The sequence below is a fragment of the Ranitomeya variabilis genome, chromosome 2 (assembly GCF_051348905.1).
Source record: "Ranitomeya variabilis isolate aRanVar5 chromosome 2, aRanVar5.hap1, whole genome shotgun sequence".
Classification (NCBI taxonomy): domain Eukaryota; kingdom Metazoa; phylum Chordata; class Amphibia; order Anura; family Dendrobatidae; genus Ranitomeya; species Ranitomeya variabilis.
The window spans coordinates 93074783-93102305 of record NC_135233.1 but is presented as its reverse complement, the minus strand read 5'-3'; the positions used below and the strand labels follow the sequence as shown (position 1 = coordinate 93102305).

Here is a 27523-nt window from a genome sequence, read left to right as displayed (position 1 = left end):
TTGACACACGAAACTCGCCCTAAAACACACACAAATCTGGTATTATCCTTCAAAAATAAAAATCTGATTAATAAGCTGACAAACTACAAGAGCAACAAATGTACCATATAGGAATCCGGCAGCTGTCAGTCACATGACCAGTCTATTATGTGTATGTGTTCAGCTAATATATACTGCCAGGGCGTGGGCTTACTGTTGGCTGGGGATTTATCAGGCTGCCAATTTAGCTTACAAATACTGAGGTAAAAATACTGACCAAATAACGTGTGAACGAGGTCTAATACAGGAGGAGATGACATACAGATATATACTATATACAGGAGGAGATGACACACAGGTATATACTATTTACAGGGGAGATGACACACAGGTATATACTATATACAGGAGGAGATGACACACAGATATATACTATATACAGGAGAGATGACACACAGGTATATACTATATAGAAGAGGAGATGACACACAGATATATACTATATACAGGAAAGATGACACACAGGTATATACTATATAGAGGAGGAGATGACATACAGGTACATACTACACACAGGAGGAGATGACATACAGGTATATACTATATACAGGAGGAGATGACACACAGGTATATACTATATACAGGAGCAGATTACCTACAGGTATATAGTATATACAGGAGGAGATGACATACAGGTATATGCTATGTATAGGAGGAGATGACATACAGGTATATACTATATACAGGAGGAGATGACACACAGATATATACTATATATAGGTGAGATGACACACAGGTATATACTATATACAGGAGGAGATGACATACAGGTATATACTATATATAGGAGGAGATGACATACAGGTATATACTATATACAGGGGAGATGACACACAGCAGGTATATACTATATACAGGGGAGATGACATACAGGTACATACTATATACAGGAGATGACATACAGGTGTATACTATATATAAGGGAGATGACAAACATGTATATACTGAGGTGAAAATGAGAGGTGTGAGGTGAAAATGAAAAGGTGTGAGTGCAAAATGACAGGAGTGAGGGAAAATAGTGGAGTTATCGGAAAATGACAGATGTGAGGTCGAAATGACAAGTGTTAGGGGGGAATGAGAGGAGTGACGGGGAAAATAAGAGGAGTGAGGGGGAAAATGAGAGGTGTGAGGGAGAAAATGAGAGATGTGAGGGGGAAAATGAAAGATGTGATGGGTAAAATGAGAGGCGTGATGGGAAAATAAGAGAAGTGAGGTGCTATAACTAACCAAAGATATTTACTATGCCCAGGCAACGCCGGGCTCTTCAGCTAGTCTAATATATAAAGCTGAATGTGTGTATGTGTGTATGTCCGGGATTGGCATCTGAACCGTCACAGCTACAGCCACAAAATTTTGCACAGTCATACGTCTGGACCCCGAGAGCGTCATAGGCTATGTTGTGAGGTGAAATTTTAACCCCGCGCTTTCCAATCCACCAAACAATTTTGCCCCTATCTACATAATGGGGAAAAAGTGAAAGGAAAAGTGTTGGAGGCGTCGCAGCTACAGGCACAAAATTTTGCACAGTCACACGTCTGGACCCCAAGAGCGTCAAAGCTATATTGTGAGGTGAAATTTTAACCCCGCGCTTTCCAATTCACCAAACAATTTTGCCCCTATCTACATAATGGGGAAAAAGTGAAAGGAAAAGTGTTGGAGGCGTCGCAGCTACAGGCACAAAATTTTGCACAGTCACACGTCTGGACCCCGAGAGCGTCAAAGCTATGTTGTGAGGTGAAATTTTAACCCCGCGCTTTCCAATTCACCAAACAATTTTGCCCCTATCTACATAATGGGGAAAAAATGAAAGGAAAAGTGTTGGAGGCAAATTAACAGCTGCCAGATGTGAACAAGGGGGACTTAAAGAATGAGAGCGATGGCGCCAAAGAGTACATACTGTACAGTTGCTAAGGTGGGGCCCCGACATGGGATAATCACCACACCACCACGGGGATATGAACACACACACAAAATGCGCCACACACTACCACGTGCTCGAACACATATACCACCCTCAGCGCACATTTCACCACACATACACCAACCTCGCCACATAAAAGTAGAAACACAAAAGTCGCCGCTCAAAACTCGCCACGCGCAAAACTCTCCACATGCAAAAGTCGCCACACGTGCAAAACTCACCTCATGGAAAACTCGCCACACGCAAAACTTGCACACGCGGAAAAATTGCCACATGCACAAAAGTTGCAACACATGCAAAAGTTGCCTCACACAAAACTTGCACATACTCAAAAGGCACCACACATAAAACTCGCCACGCGCAAAACTCGCCATGCGCAAAACTTGCTGCACACAACTTGCTACACTAACCTGTCACATGTAACTCGACACACAAAAAGTTGCTACATGCATGTCGCCACACAAAACTCATCTCACAAAAGTCGCTACATGCATGTCGCCACACGCAACTCAACACACACAACTTGACACACGAAATTCGCCCTAAAACACACACAAGTCTGGTATTATCCTTCAAAAATAAAAATCTGATTAATAAGCAGACAAACTACAAGAGCAACAAATGTACCATATAGGAATCCGGCAGCTGTCAGTCACATGACCAGTCTATTATGTGTATGTGTGAGCTAATATATACTGCCAGAGGGTGGGCTTACTGTTGGCTGGGGATTTATCAGGCTGCCAATTTAGCTTACAAATACTGAGGTAGAAATACTGACCAAATAACGTGTGAACGAGGTCTAATACAGGAGGAGATGACATACAGATATATACTATATACAGGAGGAGATGACACACAGGTATATACTATTTACAGGGGAGATGACATACAGGTATATACTATATACAGGAGGAGATGACACACAGATATATACTATATACAGGAGAGATGACACACAGGTATATACTATATAGAGGAGGAGATGACATACAGGTACATACTACATACAGGAGGAGATGACATACAGGTATATACTATATACAGGAGGAGATGACACACAGGTATATACTATATACAGGGGGAGATGACACACAGATATATACTATATATAGGTGAGATGACACACAGGTATATACTATATACAGGAGGAGATTACATACAGGTATATACTATATATAGGAGGAGATGACATACAGGTATATACTATATACAGGGGAGATGACACACAGCAGGTATATACTATATACAGGGGAGATGATATACAGGTATATACTATATACAGGAGATGACATACAGGTGTATACTATATATAAGGGAGATGACAAACATGTATATACTGAGGTGAAAATGAGAGGTGTGAGGTGAAAATGAAAAGGTGTGAGTGCAAAATTAGAGGAGTGAGGGAAAATAGTGGAGTGATCGGAAAATGACAGATGTGAGGTTGAAATGACAAGTGTTAGGGGGGAATGAGAGGAGTGAGGGGGAAAATAAGGGGAGTGAGGGGGAAAATGAGAGGTGTGAGGGAGAAAATGAGAGATGTGAGGGGGAAAATGAAAGATGTGATGGGGAAAATGAGAGGCGTGATGGGAAAATAAGAGAAGTGAGGTGCTATAACTAACCACAGATATTTACTATGCCCAGGCAACGCCGGGCTCTTCAGCTAGTATATAATATTTTTCATATAGAAATGTTTGCAAACAGTGCAAACATTGCATTAATACATTTTATTTACTATTTTAAGCTTAATTTCACAAAAAAACAAACTACAAAAAAACTGGTGGCACCTTCCCTTTAAGGCGTCATCACCCACTGGAGGACGCCTGAGCAAACTATTTCCCTCAGTTAGTATTTGCTACTGAGCTGCCAGGTCGTGTTCTGTTTCCTGTCTCTGAGGGCTGCAATACGCAGGCTTATCTGTGTCTAGTTCTAGTATCTGTGTCTATTCCTGTCTGAACTCTGGTCTATGTCCATTCCTGTTGTTTCTTTGTTTGTTTGCCATTTCCACTCTGCTGTGCGTGCCTCTGTGTTCACTCTCCTGCTCGCCAATACCTGTGGCTCTGCATCTCTCTGTTCTGCTCGCCACTACCTGTGGCTCTGCATCTTTTTGCTCTGCTCGCCACTACCTGTGGCTCTGCACCTCTCTGCGCTGCTCGCCACTACCAGTGGCTCTCCACCTCTTTGCTCTGCTTGCCACAATCAGTGGCTCTGCACCTCTCTGCTCTGTTCGCGACTACCCGTGGCTCTGTGCTTCTCTGCTTTGCTTGCCTCAACCTGTGGCTCTCCGCCTTCTGGCTCTTGACTTTGCGTCCTGTGGAGCTGGCTTTTGGCATTGCCTCCTGTGTTTCTGCTCTTGGCTCTGCCTCCAGCATCTCCACTCTTGGCTCTGCCTCCAGCATCACTGCTCTTGACTCCGCCTCCAGGATCTCCGCTTTTGTCTCCACCTCCAGTGGCTCCATCTTTAGCTCCGCCTTCTCCTTCTCTGCTCTTAGCTCTGTCTTCTCCTTCTCTGCTCTTAGTTGCATTTCTGTTCATGGCTCTGCCTCCTGCTCTTGGCTCCGCCTCCTGTGTTTCTGTTCTTGGCTCCGCCTCCTGCTCTTAACTCCACCTCCTGTGGCTCTGCTTTGCATCCGCTCTTGCGGTCTTGCTCTATCTCCGTTCTGCAACTTGCCACACAGGTCTCTACCTTTTTCTTTATATTCACCAGTCCGAACAGGTCCCTACCTGTTCCCATATACCCTCCAATCTGAATGGGTTCTTACCTATTTCCATACACCCGCTTGTATACCAGTTCCTACCAGAGTATCAGCCCTTTTCGTCTGACCTGACAGAGTGCCAGCTGTGCCCGCCTGTCTGCCAGAGTGCCAGCCGTGCCTGCCTGCATGTGTCTCTGTCAAGCCCGTCTGCCCTTCAGGGCCTCTGCCATACCCGTCCACCAGCCAGTGTCACATCCTGCCTGTCTGCCTGTGTCCTGTCCCCGGTGGGATCAGCATCCACAGCCAGACACCACCCTGGAGTGGTACCTGGTAGCTACCTGCCGCACAAGTCTGACCTCACCATCAGAGGCTCCAGCGAACACCAAGGTAGCTGCTTAGTCACGCCCCTTCCAGGGTAGTCTGGTCAATGGTCTAGTGGGGCCACACCCCCGGACGCCCGCGCCAACCAGTCTGGGCGCGAGCGTTACAGACGGCTGCGCTGACTTTGGTTTTGATAAAACAGTGGTCCTACACCAGCAGATGACATGGCTCCCCAAACCATCACTGATTGCGGAAACTTCACACTAGACCTCAAGCAGCTTGGATTGTGGCCTCTCCACTCTTCCTCCAGACTCTGGGACCGTGATTTCCAAATGAAATGCAAAATTTACTTTCATCTGAAAACAACACCTTGGACCACTGAGCAACAGTCCAGTTCTTTTTCTCCTTGACCCAGGTAAGACACTTTTGGCTTGACACAAGGAATGTGATACTTGTAGCCCATGTCCTGGATACGTTTCTTTGTGGTGGCTCTTGAAGCAATGACTCCAGCAGCAGTCCACTCCTTGTGAATCTCCCTCAAATTTTTGAATGGCCTTTTCTTTACAATCCTTTCAAGGCTGTGGTTATCCCAGTTGCTTGTGCACCTTTTTCTACCACATTTTTTCCTTCCACTCAACTTTCCATTAATATGCTTGGATACAGCACTCTGTAAACAGCCAGCTTATTTATCAATGACCTTTTGTGGCTTACCTTCCTTGTGGAGTGTGTCAGTGACTGTCTTCTTGGACATCTGTCAAGTCAGCAGTCTTCCCCATGATTGTGGAGCCTACTGAAACAGACTAAGGGACCTTTCTAAACACTTAGGAAGCCTGTGCAGGTGTGTTTTGTTAATTATTCTAATTTCCTGAGATAATGACTTTGGGGTTTTCTTTGGCTGTAAGCCATAATCATCAACATTAACAGAAATAAACACTTGAAATAGATCACTCTGTTTGTAATAATTCTATATAATATATGAATTTCACTTTTTGTATTGAAGTACTGAAATAAATTCACTTTTTGATGATATTCTAATTTTGTGAGAAGCACCTGTATGTATTTTCTTGAAGGGCAGCAGATATATTTTACATACGTTCCCACGATAAGTTTTCGGTGAGTTTTTGATGCTGCATATTTTTTTTAAAAAAATGCAACTAATCTAATTTACTTAATTTGGTGCAGAAATGGTCAAAATAATCTACAACATAAGATAAACTCACCAAAATCTCATCATGGGAACGTAGCCTAAAAGTTCGTCTGGGTGGTACAGGTCAAGAATTTGATAGCTATGCCCATCCAACACCCTTTTAAAGGAACTCTGTCAGGAGGTGTTTTGATATGAAATCTGACAGAAGCATGATGTAGGGATAGCGACCCCGATTCCAGTTATGTATCACTTGGTATACTGGGTGCAGCAGTTGTGATAGAATCACAGTTTTCTCTGCTACAGATCAAGCAGAGCTCTGAATGCTGAGCCCTGTCTAACCATGCCCACACCACTGATTAGCAGTCATCTGTCACTATACAGTGTACACAGAAATCTGCCAATCAGTGGTTGAGGTAGGATTGCATAAAGCAGTTGACTCGGAGGCAAGATACACCTAGTCCTGTAATGATAACCTTCTGCTGATAAAACCTTAATTTTATTTAAATAGTAACACACAGACCAGTAAGTGACACATCACTGGAATCACGGTCTTTGCCCCTACATCGTGCTGCTCTTAAATCACATAGCAAAAACAGCTGACAGATTCTCTATAAGGACATTCTCCTCAAAGCTAAAGAGTTAGATATCAGGATTACATTATGAAAATGTGCCTAGCTGAATTCACAAAGCAATAATACTATATACAGAATTAGAAAAGTGAGTCCTGGATCTGTGATGTGCGCACATACTAATAATAGGTTGATGATATCTTTTCTCCGCGGCTTCCTTCTTTCTCTTAATTACTGAACTATTTGAGGAATATAATTGCATTAGTCTACTGACCCAGTTACCTTAAATAATATAATGTAAAGTGTAAAGGGAAAAAAAAGACTCAGTCATAAGCTTCGGATAAAAAGGGGTCTTCGGATAATTTACGTGCAATAACAGAGGTATCCATTGAAGCTTGCGTAGATGTCAGGCGCCACATATCCTGAATGCTGTTCCATCAAGGTTCCTGCTCTTGTTTCTCACAGCTTCAGCTACAGAACAAGGAGAAGCATAATGCACTTAGTGTCTGAATAATTTATAAGGTGAGTCCACGCTGCAAACGAGACTCTTCCCTTTTTGTCTGGCACTAGACCTTACAATGCATGGAAGTCTCTTGCTGTCAGCAAAATCAAATGCAAGCCCATCTCAGCAATGATACAAATCTATTTAAAACAATTTCAATGCCATCCATACGCCAGTTTGAGATAAATTAGGATTCCCGCCTCATTAAACCTCTTTCTTTTATTGACAAACTCTTAAATTTGTATTTTATGTCATACTTTGATCTCTGTTTTGTTTTTGTACCTTCGGCATTTGTCTATTAGTTAAAGAGGAACTGTCATCATCTCTGACATGACAGTTTTGGTAAATGCCTCTATTCTTCATCAAATATTCTGGAGCATTTTTTTTATAACTCTGCATTGTGTTATTCCTCTGTTATTCCTCCTTGAAATGTATACGCACTGTATGTTGATGTGACGCTACAAACTGTGAGGCAGTGTAGTCAAGAAGCTGGGGTCAGATACCAAGACAGCTAGTTGTAAACTAAAGGGAAAGACAGAGGAGTAGTCAGGTCACGGTTCGAGGTCAGAATTTCAAGATGGTAGCTGATCAAGACAAAAGGGGCTAGGTAAACAGATGGTCAAAGGCAAATCCAAGGTCAGGCAACAAAGATTAGCATATAAGAGCTCGGAGCACAGACCAAACACACACCACTTTAGCTAAGCTACAACCAGCAGCAGTCAGATATAGACAGCCAGCTAAATAGTCAGATAATAACCCAGGATGGGAGACGCCTGGAGGAAACTCAGCATGCCCCAGCCCTAATTAGACGGATCAACTGTGACTCACAACATTGAGAGCTCAGCACTCCCCGGCCCCAGATTGGACGGCGGAACTGTCACTCACTGTGTCACAGACACAATGAGTGGTGCGTTCGTGTATAACTTCACAAACTACTTTGTGTTCGTATAGCACATAAAATCCCAATAAAATTTAACTTTGTGGATGTAACGTAAAAAAATGTGGAAAAGTTCACGGGGTATGAAAACTCTTTCAAGGCATTGTAAAAAAGCTGCCTCTTATTATATACAGTAAGATTAAATAAATGATTCCAGCATTAGGATTGTCGAATTATGAGCTCTAAAACACTGGCCAATATCTATTACACCCACTCAGCGACAAATTAATAAAGAGAGAAACTAACCATGTATTGTTTTGGGAACAACATGAACCTAATAACAAGTTCAAGAAGAACTAAACAGTTTGTAGCAGTTTGTATGTAATGTCACATGTCAAGCAATGACTGCAATGTGAATGTGGATACAAACATAGACCTTAAGCAGAACAGAAAAAGTGGACTGGCCATTTACTGTCTGTGTAGCTTAAAGGGAATCTGTCACCCCCAGGACTTATATGACCATACCATATGATATGGGCATACAGGTGAGAGAAATGTTACACTAGTCCTACCTCAATACCTCTTATCTGTGGTCTTGTTGTTGAGAAATCTTATTTTTTTTATCCTAATGAATGGCTCCATGGCGTGCGGTGCCTGGAAGAAATCCCTGCCTCCTGTCTTCATTTTACTACAACCCCCCTCCCATGCACACCAATTATGGCCCCAGAATTCTGCGCCTGCACTCCCTCCACAATCCTTACCTTTTCCTCCTTTCTATGGGCAGTGTATTCAGGGATCTTCTGCACAGGCTCCGGCTAGTCACCGTGACCTCCGGCGTGTGCGACAATAAGGTGCTCTCCACCCTTCCTCCCTGCACAGTCATCGCTAGGAACCATGTATACATAGCAATGACTATACATGGAGGAAGTGGAGAGAGCACCTTATCGTCATTGGAGCGGAGGTCACCTGCGCAGAAGATCCCTGAATGCAGTACCGATAGAAGGGAGCAAAAGGTACAGATTGTGGAGGGAGCGCAGGGCGCAGGCGCTAGATTCCAGCGCCAGAAATGACGTGAATGGGAGGGGGTAGTATTAAAATGTAGACAGGAGGCAGGGATTTCTTCCAGGCACTGCATGTCCTGGAGCCTGGAAGGAATCATTAGCATAAAGAAAGAAAATAAGATTTTGCAACAATAAGACTAGGTAACATTTCTCTCACCTGTATGCCCATATTAATTGGTCATATACGTCCCAGTGGGTGACAGACTCCTTTTAAAGCAGTTGTTTAAATTTCTTAAAAAAGCAAAATTACTAAATCTTTGATAAAGCAAGCTATTATTAAAAACCCATTCCGTTCTCCACAGATCTGGATACTAGCCATCCTCATCAGCTACCTAGGCCAGGAGCATACGGTAGCATCAGAATCTATGCTACCGCATGTCCCGCTCTGAAGCTGGACAGATTTTCTTAAATCCAGCTACTACCAGGCTATGAGAGCACACAGTTCAGAGCGGGAAGCCAGGTGCCCTCATAAAGATGCCAACTTGACTAAACTCCTTTAAGATATATAAAATTAGCAGACGACTGTAGATCGTAGATTCTCTCAGAGAATCGGACAATTATGCAATTGACTGTCTGATCAAACTCTGATCAAAGTTTGATCAGCATGAGATCTGATCTCTCGGATGAGGAGAAGGTGGAGAAAAAAAGTCTCCCTCTTCTCCATTCTGTGAGGCCATGGAAATCGGACTGCACTTAGTTGTCATCCTAGTGAGTCCGATGGTTTCTACGAACTCATTGCCTTGCATGGCCGAGTGTGATATGAACAGGGAATCAAACTTAGACATGCAGAGATTTTTTTCATTGGTCCATCTCTGTCCACGGAAAAAATGGGACATGTGCACGGCCCCATAGACTAATGGAGTGCCCCCAAGGACAAGGGGTTACTCGGTACCGGGTCCTTCGGTTCGCAAGGGGATGTCACCTTGGCTGACCCGGTCTGTGGCCCTCGGGAGGTCCGTGTTAAAAGGGAAAGGTCTTGTGACGCCACCTGTGGTATTTGGTCAGGGTGACCGACGCTGCTTAAAGGGGTCCCCTGGGGTGATGTTTCGGCAGCTAGATGGTATACCTTCCCACAGGTGAAGTGTATCCCCAGGGCTTCCCAGTGTATAGATGGTGGATGGTGAGAGGCCCAGTGAAGAACGAGGATACAAGGTTGCAGTCTCTTTACCTTTTTCTGAAGGCTTCAGCATCCACAGTCCAGAGCACCAGATCACAGGGCAGGCAGAGTCCGGCCAGTTTGGAGGCAAATCCAGAGACCCCTTATCCAGGTGTAAGTCAGTAGCCTTCCTCTAGCGCCTGGGTGTTGTAGTACCTTATTGCTGAGCCTCTCATAAATGATGTTGTAGATGTTCTAGATGTTATCTCTCTCTCTGTCCCCAGATGGATAGGACAACCCGTATGACCGGTGGCGTGAGGCTTTTTACAGGCCCCGGCCTCTCGTGGGTGCCACCGTGCCTCCTGGGTATGGGACAGATCAGTAACGTGAAATTAACTGTCCTGCCGGTCTCTGGAGCAAGGCATAAAGGACTGTTGCTTCCTCGGTGTTCCAGCTACCGGATCTTGCACTTCAGAAGGAGGCAGCCTGTGCAGGGCAGAACTCCTTCTGGTTTCCACTCCTTTTGCTATGACTTTGTTTCTCATCCTCTCTACAATACAGTTCTCTGTTCGTGTCCTTTCTTAGGAACTACCACACGTGGGGCAGGCGCAGCTCCGTGACCTTCTGTCTAGGCCTCTGACAGGATCCCACCCCTATCAGGGACCAACTACCTGAGCGAAGCTCAGACAGCAACTGCCTAACTTCCTCTCCAGGCCACCAGTTTTACCTAAGTGTGAAGAGTGCCCTAATAAATAGGAGAATAGCTCCCCCTGGTGGATTGGAGTATGAAATGTGTTGTATGTTTGTGATACCTGGTAAAGAGATCTCCTTTATTGCCTCCAAACGTAACATCACTCCCCCTAGAGGAGAATGATATTACGGCAACGACCAAGACCCTGGGGCGCTGCACTAAAATTGGTCAGAGAGTGATACGATGTTCTGTCAGATTGCACTTAGACTGAAAATACAGTCGTCTTCACCTTCCCTCACAGTAATTAATACTGTTCAGACATCCTGAGACGTGCCTAGGAAGGGCGTGGTGCTGTTTTTAAAAAAAAGGCAGAATAACCATTGTATTTCACTTGGAATCGCAGTACATTTATTTGAATAATCAGTGGGGGAGTCATCAAATGCGGCACCACGGATCAGACATGGATACCATGTCAAATCCTGTCGATATTTCATCAGTACATATTGTAGTGAAAACCCGTAACCTGTAATCTGAGCCACTGCAGTATATAATAAAGTGAAATGTTCACTGCAGCTTTCCTACCTGGAAGGGTTTTCATCTTTCTCTTTTCATTCTACTCTTAGATCTGTTCTCCAGATAACTTTGTTACGTCTCTTCACAATGCCGGGCATGATCTCTGCAGTGGCTTGGCTATTCTTGGCACTGTTTGACTGTACATTGTGAGGAAATATGACTGCTTATGAATGTTTAATTAGCAATAGAAGCAGCTCAGAACTTTTCAAGCTTATTTTAGATGTCAGATAAGTCTATAATTTTAAAGGAGCAGCCGCCTCTACATAAGACGCTCGTGAATCTGTTTACTTGGTATAAAGATGTAGAACGTTCAAAAAATCATGTCACAATGAGTTGTGCCATAATGTAAAATCCAACAATATCATTTGTTAACTGTATATATTTACTTTGGGGGGGCCCACTTTTCACCTGCATGTAAATATAATACCTTCGTTCACATATTTACCTATATATATATATATATATATATATATATATATATATATATATAATAAACTGGGTAGCGTGATTAATGAATGATGAGATGCTGTTTTTGTCTGTACAGAGTGAATCAAGCGAATTATGCCAAGCACTGCCCATACAGTGGGGTTGGGAGCCCAGGTCTACATATGGGCCCACTGGGGGATTCCCCTGTTACCCTGTGGGCCAGTCCGAGCCTGCCCTGAAGCCATTTCCCGAGACCTGTGTGTCTGTGCCTGTCCCAAATGGCCACCCTGTCTGCTTTCCAAAGCTGCACAGTCTGTTCCTCACAAGTGGCCATCTTGCCCTGTGTAGGACTCTATCCAAATTAACATCTCTGACCATTGGAGACAGCTGCTACTGCCGGATGCTACCCTGGAGTAGCACTTGGCAGCTACCTTCTGCACAAGCCTGACCTCCCCACCAGAGGCTCCTATGAACACCAAGGTAGTTGCTTAGTTACGCTCCTCAAAGGTAAGTCCGGTACATTGCACAGTTGTTCCATGAACCACATGCGCCACCTGCGGGCATGACATTTTCTTCAGGCCATGGATTCCGCTGATCCCAAGATTCCCCAGGACTCGGAGCTGTATCAAGAGCTGACCAGCCAGTGAAATCAGCAAGAAAAAATGTTGTCGTATCTATGAACTGAGAAAATGTGTCTAGATGATCTGACCATGGCTGCTTCTTCCGCTCCAGCTCAAGTTGACGCAGTTATGGCTGACCATACTCAGCCTGCAACCTATGATACCAGAGTTAATCCTCGTTTATCGGCTCCATCACGATTCAACGGAGATCCAAAGCAATGCCATGGATTCTTGAACCAGTGCACCTTGCACTGTGAGCTTTTGGCCCATCAGTTCCCATCTGATGGGGTTAAAGTGGGATTTCTGATGTAAAACCTTACAGGAGATGCCCTGGTATGGACTAACCCTTTGTGAGAGAGAGGGTATCCTGTGACCATGGACCTACAGGCCTTCATGGTGGCTTTCTGAACGATCTTTGACAAACCTGGTAGTGCTTTCTCCACTGCATCTTCCCATCTCAGACTACGTCAAGGAGATTTATCCATCAGCCAGTATGCTGTCCGGTACTGTAACTTGTTTTCCGAACTAGGTTGTAACAACGAAGCATTCGTAGCCGCCTTCTGGGAGGTAAGATCAAGGTCAAACCGACTGGTCTAGCCCTGCCACTCTAGACGAATTAATCTCCCTAGCATTTTGGATCAACCTCAGGTTTCAAGAGTGGACCAGAGAAGTGACGCGTGAAAGGAAACTGTCACGTTTGGCTCCATCTTTCCAGAGACCGCTTGTTCCCCAGCTACCTGAGATATGCGTCTACACTGAGCTCAATCAGGTTGATCGCGTTAGGCTGGCAGAGCAGCAGAAGGAACATGCTCGTGTCAAGGGAGTGTGCTTTGGCTGCGGTAGCGCCAAGAACTTAATTCGCTGCTGTCCTGAGAGACCTTAAAAATTCCAAAACCTAGGGCCTGTAGGTGGAGCTTCCCCAGGTGAGAGTGGAGATTCTTCACCACTGACTTTTGAATGCATCCGTGACCTGTGGAGGTATCCGGTTCAACTAAACAGCTTATCTTGACCCCGGTTCAGAGTGAAATTTCATACAGCAGGCTGTGGTAGATCGGTGTCAAATTCCTGTTCGATGCCTCCAGAATCCGCTGAGTATAACATCCGTCGAAGGGAAGGACCTACTACAAGTAGTTCAAGTAGTCACAGAACCTCTAGAACTCCAGATAGGAGTACTCCAGTCAGAGAAAATTGCTTTCTATGTGCTGTTTGATATCTTTCACCAACTTTTCTTAGGTCTTCCTTTTCTAAGAACTAATGAGCCTGTGCTAGACTGGAGGTCCAGTGAAGTACTTCATTGGGGACAGTAGTGTTGCAACACGTGTCTGGTCGCTACACTACCAGTTGGGCCTCCAGTGATGCCATCTTCTCCAGCAGGCAGTTGTTCCAATGACCTGTTTCCTGAAACCCCCCTGCCTCAAGGACAAATCCTCGGTGAGACCACTTTGAAGATTGATCCTGAAAAGGTACCTTCTGCTTCCAGGTGGTACCAGGATGAGAACGTCAAGGCAGAGACATCTTCTGAGTCTCTATTATCTACCAACCAGGAGGAAGAATCCCAGTCCATCTTCATTTCTTCCAAGGGAATAGTCAGCCTTGCCGGGCTAAGAGAGACTGAGCAATTTAAGGTTCCTGTTTCCAAACCCACTCCGTTTTGCTCCTGGATGTCCAGTTGGTGAGAAGCATCCTGACCAAGAAGAAGGTGGGAGACATAACCTTTCTTCCAGTGGCTTGGAGAGATCGTGGTGCTGCTGAGAGGTTGTGGGAGCTTAGGAGGAAGAATCTAGCTCCATCTTCTCTGCAGGGAGTCCTTGCGAGCTTGAAGATGAGGTGTAAAGGGGGATTACTGTAACGTCCATTGCTTGCTCCCCTGCATGGTTTCCCTGCGCTCTCCATGCGGGGATGACTACATACTCATCTCTCCGGCCGCGTCCTCGTACTCCTCCTTCCTTAAACTCACCTCATTGCTTACCTGTCCCGCTGCCCGGTCCTCAGTGCATCATCTTTTTCTCCTGCCCTATCTTTCATATTTCCTTCGGCCTGTTCAATCAGACATACGAATGAAAAGAAACCAAGCAGAGCGTCCATGCTGAGGAACCAACATCAGTAGTCAGTGCAGCGCCCCCACTGCCGCAGGGCCGAGGGGTACCCGGTACCGGGCCTCTGAGTCTCTGCTCTGGGGTTGTCATGGTGGCTAGGCCCCGGTCCGTGACCCTGCCGAGGGGCGCACAGTAAATGATGTGGATAGATAAGTATGACGGATGATGGTGGTGAAGCGGTAGTGGTGCGGTGCAGTAAATAACGAGGACACCAGGTTGCAGTCTCTTTACCTCTTTACTGAAGATCTCTGGGTCCTCAGTCCAGAATCTGGATAACCAGGCTGCGCAAGTCCGGCCGGTCCAATGACACCTCCAGAGTTCTCTTAGCAGGTGGAAATCTGTGCCTTCCTTCTAGCGCTATGTGTTGCGGTCCTTCCCTGCTGTGCTTACGGAAAGTCCCCACAACTGTTGTGTCTGTTTCTTAAGTTCCTTCACAACTCGATTAGATGATGTTCTGCTAATCCTCCGTCCCTCCCTGATGTTCTGGTTGGGACGGCACCCGTTTGACGGGTAGGTTCGGAGCTCTTCCGGGACCCTAGAGTCGCCCCTCTCCACAAGTTGCCCCCCAAGACTGCATAGGTGATTTAAGTTAGACAGCCCGCCTTAGACTGACTGTCCTGCCGCTGTTTAGAGTATCGCTTGAAGCTGGATGTTGTAATACTCCCTCGGCGTTCCGGGCACCGGTAGTGCGCCTCAGTAGGGTGTTGCTTCGGTCTTACAGCACGACCCCTACTGGAATTCTCCTATTGCTTGATCTCGTTTCTCACTCAGCACAATCTATCTCGCTTCTGGTCCTTCCTTGGGCACCGCCGCTATCCTGAGCAGGCACGGTCCCGTTACGTTCGTTCAAGTTGCCAAGCCTCTGTCAGGATCCCACCCCTGACAGAGACCCTACTGTATCTTCCCCCACAACACCCTCTGCCACAAGGTGTTGCCTGGTTCCAACCCAGTCAGCTTTCTGACTAACTTCCTGCCTGACCCCCAGTTTACCCACTATGGTGGGGAGTGGCCTAGTGAATAGAACCCTTAGCTCCCCCCGGAGGCCCGGCTGTGAAATGTATTGGTGTCTGTGATACCTGATCAGATGAACTCCTTCAGTGCCATCAGACGCACCATAGCTCCCCATAGTGGCGGAGCCACAGTACTGCCACGACCAGGACTCTGGGGCGCTGCATCAGCGTGTATGGCGTGTCATGGAAGGTCGATACAGGTTTATATTATCAGACCAAATTGTCATTTTTACATTATTTTAATTTCTACAAAAAAAGTCAGCATTATTCATTTAAAAGTTTGAGATATTACCGTTATTGTTTTTTCTATAAAAAAAACCAGGATTTATTTTTCAGTAAATTAAACTGAACTGATTTTTAGACTGTGTTCGATAGCTTTTATAAAGCACTGCGGTTTTTGGATTGCAGTGTAGTATGACTGTCAGCATAAAACTAATAGGCATCCTATCAAGCCCTGTCTTTTACATCCACATAAACCCAACGGCACCCAGTAATAACATTTGTGGTGTGTGACAGGGCGAGCTCCATTCCAATGTCTAACCCTTTGGACCTCAATCAGATGTCCGTGTTGCACGTACATGTTGTATCTGTTTTCTTCATAGATCCAGCACGTACCCATTATAACATTATAATCCATGGTGCATGTTTTTTCCAGTAGACAGGGACAAGGGACAAAACAAGGCTATGGGTCCGGGGAAAACACGTACAGCACACAAATGGCAAAGGTTCTTTATCCACCTTTGAAAAATACTGATGACACACTGACGGCAAAAACGGACACACTGATGCAAAACACTGATGACAGTGGTAACACTTTTTTCATGTAAGTGTCTAAAATATTTATATATAAATATATGACAAAGGGAACAGAATGAGAACATAACAGTTGTAAGCAACATTTCGACAATGAATATTTGGTGAGTTTTTGATGTAACAGATTTTCGGCATCATTTCTGCACATATTCCCTGAGGGCTGTCCCACACGTCCAGATAATTCCGGTACCGGAATAAATCGGTACCGGAGTTATCCGTGTCCGTGTGCCTGGGAACTCACGGAGGCCATACCTGCGGCACACGTGTGCCGCCCGTATGGCGAGTGGGTACCACACGGAGCGTGTGGTACCCACTCTGCATGGTGCTGAAGCTGCGATTCATATCATCCCTGCAGCAACGTTTGCTGCAGGGAAAATATGAAGAATAGTGTTTAAAATAAAGATCCATGTGTCCGCCGCCCCCCCACCCCCTGTGCGCCCCCCCCGCTGGTCAGAAAATACTCACCCGGATCCCCCGTCGGCAGTCGCTCCTTCCTGGTCTGGCCGCGGCTTCTCTACTGTATGCGGTCACGTGGGGCCGCTCATTTACACTCATGAATAGGCGGCTCCGCCCCTATTGGAGGTGGAGCCACATATTCATGAGTGTAATCGGCCGCATACAGTAGAGAAGCCGCGGCCAGAACAGGAAGGAGCGACAGCCGACGGGGGACCCGGATAAGTATTTTCTGACCAGCGGGGGGGCGCACAGGGGGTGGGGGGGCGGCGGACACATGGATCTTTATTTTAAACACTATCATTCATATTTTCTCTATAGCAAACGCTGCTACAGGGAACATATGAATGGCGGCTTCAGCACCATGTGGGGGGGACAGCGCTTACTGTAGCGCTGTCTCCGGCACGCACACGGACCCCAGACGGAGAATGTCCGTGTGAGGTGCGTGTTTTACGCGGACCCATTGACTCTATTGGGTCCGTGTAATCCGTGCGCTCCCACGAACACTGACATGTCTCCGTGTTTGGCACACGGAGACACGGTCCGCACACGGTCCGCACAAAATCAATGACATCTGAACAGATGCATTGATTTTTATGGGTCTACGTGTGTCAGTGTCTCCGGTACGGGAGGAAACTGTCACCTCACGTACCGGAGCCACTGACGTGTGAAACCGGCCTAAGGTAGGTTTCTTGCTTTTTTTTGTACGTTTTTTACATGAGTTTTTATGGTGTCTTTGACCCTGCATTTTTTTTCTCTTTTTGGGATGTAATGTTATAAATAAAGCTGTTTTGTTTTTGATATTTCCTGGTGTTTGACTTTGACAAACCTTTTGGGTATGTGCACACGTTGCGGATTTGACGCTGCGGATTCGCAGCAGTTTTCCATCCGGTTTACAGTACCATGTAAACCTATGGAAAACAAAATCCGCAATGCACATGCTGCGGAAAATAAAGCACGGAAACACTGCATTGTATTTTCTGCAGCATGTCAACTCTGTGAGGATTCCGCAGCGTTTTACATCTGTTCCTTTATAGGAATCTGCAGGTGGTAAAACGCAGGTGAAATCCGCACAAAAAACACTGGAAATCATCGCGTTTTACCTGCGGATTTTTCAAAGACTGAGCGGAAAAATCTGCACAGAAATCCACAATGTGTGCACATAGCCTTTTTGATACTGTCATGCACAGATTATCTGCAACTTTCATGCATTTCTGCAGCAAAAATATTTTTTTTTAACTTTGGATTTTCCACATCTAATGCAGTTCTATGGAGAAAATCTGCACATAAAAAAATAAAAGAAAAATTGACATTTTGTGGATTTCAAAAACACACCACAGGTCAATTTACACAACCTAAAAAAACACAATGGGCATGAGATTTCTATAAATTCCATCAAAAATTTTGGAGCTGTAAAGACTCAATAGTGGGAAATGAACCTTACAGACACATGTAGCGTTTTGCAGAAAATCCACATAATTTACTTGGAAGTGCATTTCCATGGATACACCCTCCACATAGACAAATCAGTGCCATGATTCTGACCTGCCGGTACGTGTAGCCGCTCACTGGCACGGCCTTTCTATCCTGCTTAGTGTATGCTCCAGTTCTTCTGCTGGTGCTAATGGAATTATTGAGTAACAATGTGACCGGAAGTCTGTAACGAGGAAAACATAACAGAGTCACAATGCTTAATGTAGACAAAGGGAAGCAGAGTCGATAGGAGTTTACATTGCGATGACAGAATGCAGAATAACATAACGCGGCCTGAGAATCCCACCACCAGGCTTCCTTATCGTACACGCAGAATGAGGGCTTTTAATCCCAGGCTATTTCTGTCATTTAGTTAATTCACTTTGTTTAATATTAATCCTTGCAATCCGCAGGCATTGGATGGCATAATCTTTCTTGGGGCACGTCCCTTCTTTATTTATATTCTGTCCCCACGTAACCTCGGGATATCCTCTAACTTCTATGTGACCTTGTGGAAATAATGGACGAATGTGTTTTACTATCGAGACCCCGTACCTACATTCCAGACTTGTCCTGCAAACGTATCCTGAATGGACTTCTGCCATGTCAAACAACTGTGAGAGGTTCACACCAGTCCTTCCATCCTCAGACCCCCCTCAGTTCTCATTGTACATACTAATATATCCTATGACAATAGGACTGTACTTAATAGTAAAGATTAGAAAATGGGCGTGACTGGAGGCAAAAAAATAGAATATTGTAATTTCTAATACACTTTATCGTTTGTTCCCTTATTTTTTATGTCAGTGAATTGAAGCACAACCTTAGTTTTTATGCCATATCTTTGCAATTGTTTTTTTTTTTATTATTATTATTATTTTAACACCTATAGAAAATGAAAAAAAAGATGAACGTTGATATGAGTCTCCATTACAAATATACTATTGTTCACCATTTATTATGCTGGCTGATGTGTCTCCATGGCTACAGACTATAAACAAACCTTGTGTGTGTTGATTCTGCAGCCATACGCTTTTGTCCTCGTAATGAAATGTATGTTTGCGAGAATGAGGGGTCAGATAGAAATGAGCATGACTACATGATCAGACTATTGTAGACCAGTTTTATCATTTGGATTTTTTTTTTTGGCAAATTGTTAACTAGTGACGAGCGAACGTGCTCGGATAAGGTGTTATCGGAGCATGCTCGAGTGCTGAGTGTCTTCGTCGTGCTCGGATATTATGTTCGAGTCACAGCACCCGCATGTCTCATGACTGTTCGACAGCCACAACACATGCAGGGATTGCCTGTTTGTTAGACAATCCATGCACGTGTTGTGGCTGTCGACCAGACGTGAGACATACGGCCGCAGGAACTAGAGCATATTATTCGCTCAGCACTCGAGCATGCTCCGATAACACTTTATCTGGGCACGTTCGCTCATCAATATTGTTTACTTTTTAAATCAGGACAACCAAATTTGCTTTTTCTTTCTATGAGGCTCAGATAATACATCGCTCTTTGCCCAATGTGGTAAATTATCTCCATAGCTAGATATATCTTTTACAGCTGAGCACTCCCTCTACATGTGGCATACTCCTGACCCTCTGAAACAAACACAAAAATGTCCAACTGGAGTCTGGTAGGTCTCATACCATCAGATAGATACCATCAGTCCCTTCATATGGGATCCCCCCATCTCAAGTGCACATCTTAAACCACCCAGTTATGATTTAAAGAGGACCTGTCCCCAGGTCAAAAGTAGCCAATTTTTGCTCTTACATTATTCCTCCTGCTCCCCTGAGTTATTTGCTTTTTGCTTCTTTTAAATCCACCGTACGGTTTCAGAGATTTGGGCCTTTTTATTTAGTGCAAATTTGTATGGGCTTTATAAAGGGGCGTGGCTCACATGGTAATTATGCAGAGCAGCCTAAAGACCCGCCCAGAGAATCTGTAGGCTACGCCTTCTTGATAAAAAAATGAACATTTGTATTAAATAAAAGGGTCAATATCTCTGGAACCTTTTGGCGGATTTAAAAAAAAAAAAATGGAATGGTCAGGGGGGCAACGGGAACAAATTAGGAGCACAAACTGGACAGTTTTGACCCTGTGACTATTTCTCTTTAAGCCCAGCACCTGGATTGATTGAGGACAACAAATTTAGGAGAGGTAGAGAATGTCAGGCTTCGCTACCAAACCTACCCAACTTTTCATAAAAATCCAGGCCTCGGCAACAGGAGTTAACAATGCCCTTAGCAAATTATGCCTCGATAGCGATATCTAGCTGTCTTGGATATATCTTATGTCATCCCACTTATATCAGTGTGTAACCACATGAGAATAGCAATAAATCTCCATCCTTTCCTATGTATTTCTGTATAGATATAACAAGCTTTGGTTGTTTCCAAAACGAATGTGGCTTTATAATGGTCATGTAACGATAACTTGTGTAATATCTTTAGCATGTCTTTGTACTATTCAATAAATGTATGCTAATTTGTTATCGGGTATAAATAGAGGCTTTGTGCTGTAGAATCTCATATTTGTATGGCAGCAAATCCATTCATCATTGTTCTGTGCACCTGTTAGCGGTCTTCACTTACTGCACTGCCACCCACCAACCATGGATGCACGAGTACTTGTGTATTATACACTTACAGTGACAATATCCCTTTATTTGTTCAGTTTTACAACATAATGACATTTTTTATTTGCAAGTTTGGAAACATTTTAGAAATGCGCATACAAGAAAAGTATGACAAATTGGTTTGTTTTTTTATTCACAAGGAATTCTAGGTAAAATTTACATATATTCAAGATAAAACATGACTCCTATAGAAAAGTGGTGCTGTCGTGTGCTTTATAAATGTTGTCATCTGTATATGTAAATCTGAATCTCCTGAAGTGCCATAAGGACATTGTATAACAGTGATCTTAAGCCCAGAAACCCTGCACACTTTGAAGAGGGCCACACACCACTTAAGTACCCAGCGCTGTACGCAGCCCAGACACACGGGGAACACTACTCTGCCCAGAGTGAGCAGCATTGATGAGCAGTAATGTTATGCAGTGCCTACATAAAGCCAGACAGTGTTCATATACTGTCAAATCTTGCCCTCACAGAGCAATATATTCCATAGTGCCAAACATTGCCCTTACAATGGATGAATCCATCATAGACACTAACAGAGGTAGGACAGGGGCAGACATATCATTGGTGCAAACAATTCAGTAACACCGGAGCCCAAAAGTTAAGAGGCCCCACTTTCCCATGCAAAGCAGCAATGGCCCCCATGCGATGCGACTGCAGATATAAAGAACCTCCATAAAACAAAATGTTAAAGAAAAAAAATCAATAAAAATTAATATTTTTTAAATGGTTAATCATTGTTAGACTTCATAGCACACAGTGTATTTAAAAAATGAAGGCAATCCCCTCCCGCAGAGAAAAAAAAATATAAAAATTAGTTAATATGTACCTCAAAAAAAGACTGGTCTAAAATGTTTCTAAGGTGTTATGAAATGCCAATATCACATAATGGCAGCCCTTCTGTTCCAATCTGTAACATGGCCAACATGGATCTCTAACACGGCCAACATGGATCTGTAACACGGCCAACATGGATGTGTAACACGGCCAACATGGATGTGCAACACGGCCAACATGGATGTGCAGCATGGCCAACATTGATGTGCAACACAGCCAACATGGAAGTGCAACACGGCCAACATGGATGTGCAGCACAGCCAACATGGATGTGTAACACGGCCAACATGGATGTGTAACACGGCCAACATGGATGTGTAACACGGCCAACATGGATGTGCAACACGGCCAACATGGATGTGCAACACGGCCAACATGGATGTGCAGCACGGCCAACATGGATGTGTAACACGGCCAACATGGATGTGCAACACGGCCAACCTGGATTTGCAATACGGCCAACAGGGAGTTTAGATAACTTTGGACTGATTTATTTTGAACGGTGCTGCATACGTCAGTCTTAATGAGGGTGATGCGTTGAATTTATTAAGAGGTGCATGTTGCTTAAAGGGAACCTGTCACCCCCCCCTGGCATTTTTAACTAAAAAAGCCACCTTGTGCAGCACTAATGCTGCATTCTGTGAAGGTGGCTCTTTTTGGGGGGGTCCCTTCCAACACTGCAATATTACTTTTTATAATTTGCCCCTCATACCTGTAGTCTGTCCGGGGAGCATGTCTTTTCCCCCCGGATGCAAACGCCTCCCAGCCATCCCTCAGCCCCTCCGTGCGCCGCGCGCCGCCTCCTCTGCCTTCATTAACGTCCCCGGCGCCTGCACTGTAAGTTCCTTTTTCAGGCATGCGCAGTTTGAGCTGCCCTTCGACTCACATGATGGGAACTTACAGCGTAGGCACCGTGGACGTTAATGAAGGCAGAGGCGGAACACGGAGGGGCTGAGTGATGGCTGGGAGGCGTTTGTGTCCGTGGGGAAAAGACGTGCCCCCCAGACAGACTAAAGGTATGGTGGGCAAATTGTAAAAAGTAATTTTGCAGCGTTGGAAGGGACCCCAAATAAAAGAGCTACCTTCACAGAATGCAGCATTAGTGCTGCACAAGGTGGCTCTTTTAGTTATAAATGCCAGGGGGGTGACAGGTTCACTTTAATCAATTCAGCACATTTTATTAGTGGTGTGCACTTCTCCACATATGTTACTCCAGCCAGAAACAAGACTAACATTTCAGGAGTAAGAAATGCTGGCACTATTCATGACCATGATAGCTTCCTATATCATCTCAATTTAGTGAAGCTGCTTGAAACAGGCATAAAAATGTGAAAAGTTGCAACATTTTTTAAACTTTTCCAAGTGTTTTACGCCAGCTTTCTGGTGAAATCACTTTGAGGAATCGCTCCTTTTGTTTCTTTGAGAAATTGAGATTAAAGAGATGGTCCAAGCAAGGCATGTGTGAGAATAAATTGTAATCCGTAAATCTTTTTTGACTACAGTGGTTCCTCTGTAAATCAGGTGTCTAAACCATTGCAACTTGATAAAGTAATTGAGTAAGTGCAACCAAGATTTAAAAATCATGGAGAACAATTCGTCGGCCATGTAAAGGGAAATAGGAGACGTTTAACAGGTAATAAAGATGTAACCTTTTTAAAGTAGAAAGACAATGTCGCAGCTTATGCTCACCGTGAATCCTCAGGACACAATTGGCCAATTGCCTTCATTATGTGCTGTAATACAAAGCCAGCATTAAGCTAGTGGCCGAGGACAATTCCTGGAAGTGTATCAACCATATCTGTTACCGTTTCAGCATTTTATATTTTGGTCATTATACTCAATCTCATTGAGTCTAACTTCAATAGAAAGTACAGATGGGCAATTTAAGAAGTTTTATGGAAGAAAGAGGGACTTAGGCTACGTTCACATTTGCGGTCAGCGCCGCAGCGTCGGGCGCCGCAGCGGCGCCGCATGCGTCATGCGCCCCTATATTTAACATGGGGGCGCATGGACATGCGTTGTGCTGCGTTTTGCGCCGCATGGCCGCAAGCGTTGGACGCAAGAAACGCTTCAAGTTGCATTTTTTTTGCGTCCAACTTTCGGCCAAAAAGGACGCATGCGGCGCAAAACGCAGCGTTTTAGCGTGCGTTTTGCCGCGTTTTTGTTTGCGTTGTGCGCTGCGGCGCACAACGCAAATGTGAACGTAGCCTTACAATCTAAATTATCGGTCAACAGGTTTTTGCTACCTCATCTGAGAGCAGCATAATGTAGGAAGAGAGACCCTGATTCCAGCGATGTATCACTTAGTTTACTGGGTGTAGCAGTTCTGACACAATTAGATTCTTCAGCTGTAGCGTGAAGCAGAGCTGAGACAGCTAACTCCGCCACACCAGGTGCTCTGTGTACAATGTATATTGACAGTAAGCATCTAATCAGTGCTGGGGTCAGAGTTGGACCACTTGGTACACAAACTGTAGTCTTGTGATAACCATTCATTGAATTGAAAGAACAGCACACAGCCTAATAAGTGACACATCCCTAAATTCAGTGTCTCATCCCCTATCTCATGCTGCCATAAGATAACATGGCAAAAACCTGCCAACAGATTCCCTTTAAAGAAACTTGTTTTTGCATACATGAACATACTGTATGCTTGTTTTTTCACGATCCTCATTTCAGGATTTTGTTGCATATTTTGGAATATATTTTGGCATCCAGGACTAACTTACAGAGCACAACTAGACCAGTACAGAAATGCTTTACCCTTTTATCCTCAGAAGCAGAAGTGACTCTTGGTCTTCCTTTCCTGGGGCGGTCCTCATGTGAGCTTCTTTGTAGTGCTTGATGGTTTTTGCCACTGCACTTGGGGACACTTTCAAGGTTTTCCCAATTTTTCGGACTGACTAACCTTCATTTCTTAAAGTAACGATAGCCACTCGTTTTTCTTTACTTAGCTGCTTTTTTCTTGCCATAATACAAATTCTAACAGTCTATTCAGTAGGACTATCAGCTGTGTATCCACCAGACTTCTGCACAACAAAACTGATGGTCCCAACCCCATTTATAAGGCAAGAAATCCCACTTATTAAATCTGACAGGGCACACCTGTGAAGTGAAAACCATTCCCGGTGACTACCTCTTGAAGCTCATCAAGAGAATGCCAAGAGTGTGCAAAGCAGTCATCAAAGCAAAAGGTGGCTACTTTGAAGAACCTAGAATATAAGACATAATTTCAGTTGTTTCACACTTTTTTGTTAAGTATATAATTCCACATGTGTTAATTCATAGTTTTGATGCCTTCTGTGTGAATGTATAGTTTTCATAGTCATGAAAATACAGAAAAATCTTTAAATGAGGTGTGTCCAAACTTTTGGTCTGTACTGTGTATATATATATATATATATATATATATATATATATATAATGTATACAATGTATCCTTATGGTGGACAGATCTCTAAGTATCCATCCTGACACCGGCCACCTGTGTATGAGCCCGACAGTGGGCACAGAAAAGCAGAATAGGAATATTCTCAGGACCCATTTTCTTCTTTATCACTCATTCATATTACTATGACTATTATTTTTCTTTCTTTTTTTCAGGAAAGCCTGGCTGAGTAAAGTAGGAAGTCCCAGCTCAAGGATTGACCGTACTGACTTTTCTAACGAGAAGGAGATTCCTAGTCTTCAATTCACAGGATTTAGTACCAAATACTAAGAAAGAAGATACGACAAATAACAAATATGCTTCTGTGTAGTATATACGTAGTGCGATAGAACCGTAATGTTTTACCGACTATTAACTCTCCAAAATTAACAAAATAAATTATTTTAGTAATATTCCAGGTTAACTTGTCACTGAACATTCAGGCATCGATGGAATTGTCTCTTATACCGAGGTTTCTAATGAAATACAGTGTTGTGACTAACTAGAGACTACATTTTGGTCAATCTCAGCTTGTTAGTCGGATCCATTGCTGGGATCCCTGGGGATCGGCTCAATATGTGGGACAAACTGATAGTAAATGTTTAATTGCCAGGTAGCGCCACCACAGGTGGAAACTGAGCACTGCACAGAGAAGATTCAGATCAATAGGTTTTCTGTGCCAGGCAGGACAGTTCCTCCGTAGCGTCAGAGACTTTCTGTATCCACTCTCCACCCTGGCGAATGACCCATCTGAGTTAATTGGATCCATGTCGACTGATTAAAAAATTTTCTAATTGGATATTGTTACAAACTAATATATGCGCAGGGGTGAAAATATAACAGCTTACCAAAAGAGAAGCCCCTCTTATAAAATATAACCTTTATTATTAAATCTATGATAAAATAGAGAAAATCCCTCTCAGTGAAAAATGCCTATATATACTGGGCTGAGAGATAATAGGGAAGAAAAATCAGTGAAATACCCTATATTCTCAGACTGACTAGTAAATAATAATAATAGTAAAAAAAAAACTCCATCAAAATACCTCCATCAAAGATACCTATATATATATATATAGAGGTACGCCCAGTATTATACCTCATAGAAAACAACTGACAGCACCATATTTGATAACATCTAGATAGTGATGGTATGAAAGTGCTGCTATGTCACAGCAAGCTCACTCAGCCGATGTGTGGAAATTGGGTTTTCCCAATTTTTTGGACTGACTGACCTTCATTTCTTAAAGTAATGATGGCCACTTGTTTTTCTTTACTTAGCTGCTATTTTCTTGCCATAATACAAATTCTAACAGTCTATTCAGTAGGACTATCAGCTGTGTATCCACCAGACTTCTGCACAACACAACTGATGGTCCCAACCCCATTTATAAGGCAAGAAATCCCACTTATTAAACCTGACAGGGCACACCTGTGAAGTGAAAACCATTCCCGGTGACTACCTCTTGAAGCTCATCAAGAGAATGCCAAGAGTGTGCAAAGCAGTCATCAAAGCAAAAGGTGGCTACTTTGAAGAACCTAGAATATAAGACATAATTTCAGTTGTTTCACACTTTTTTGTTAAGTATATAATTCCACATGTGTTAATTCATAGTTTTGATGCCTTCAGTGTGAATGTATAATTTTCACCCAACCGGGTTCATCAGGAATTGTGATGTCTTGGCAGTAGGGAGTCATGATAAGATTGAGGCTGCCATAACTCCCTACTGCCAAGACATCACAAATCTCTCCTGATGAACCCGGTTTGGGAAACGCGTTGAGAGTGTGTCTTCTTCATCTGAGGAGCTATATTATCGTAGTTTCCAGCCGGTTGCATGCAATGCCGCACTGGAGCAGATAAGTACAGTTGGTTTGGGGAACTCTTCCCTTTGTGCTCTGTGTATTATCTAACAAATTGCAGTTGTGGGTTATGCATCGCCATTTGTGGCTCTGGTTATTCATTTGGTTTATTAATGCCATGCAGTATTGTTGCTGGAATATCTATTAGAGTCATTATATGTCAGCACCTATTTAATCCCTGAAAATTGAGAAGGTGGGATTCTTTTTATAGTGCAGTGCTGTTATGGTACCTAGATATTCATCTCTGACCCTAATTGTATCAGTCAGGAGTGATCTAGATTGAATGCACTGTCTCTTCTACTTTACATCTGTACATCTTACCCTTTTACTAGTTATTATCTGCACATTGTTATCAATCTAGTAGTGCA

General features: G+C 43.9%; 1 protein-coding gene across 2 annotated transcripts in view; it reads left to right on the top strand.

Moving 5' to 3' along the window:
* ACYP2 (acylphosphatase 2) overlaps positions 1-26246 on the top strand; it is a 232062-nt gene extending 205816 nt beyond the window's left edge. For both annotated transcript variants that reach the window (XM_077292287.1, XM_077292288.1), the window contains one exon: positions 25472-26246. In XM_077292287.1, coding sequence (XP_077148402.1) covers positions 25472-25586 — 115 coding nt within the window. In that variant the 3' untranslated portion in view covers positions 25587-26246. The remainder of the gene's footprint in view (positions 1-25471) is intronic.
* Positions 26247-27523: the final 1277 nt, after the last annotated feature.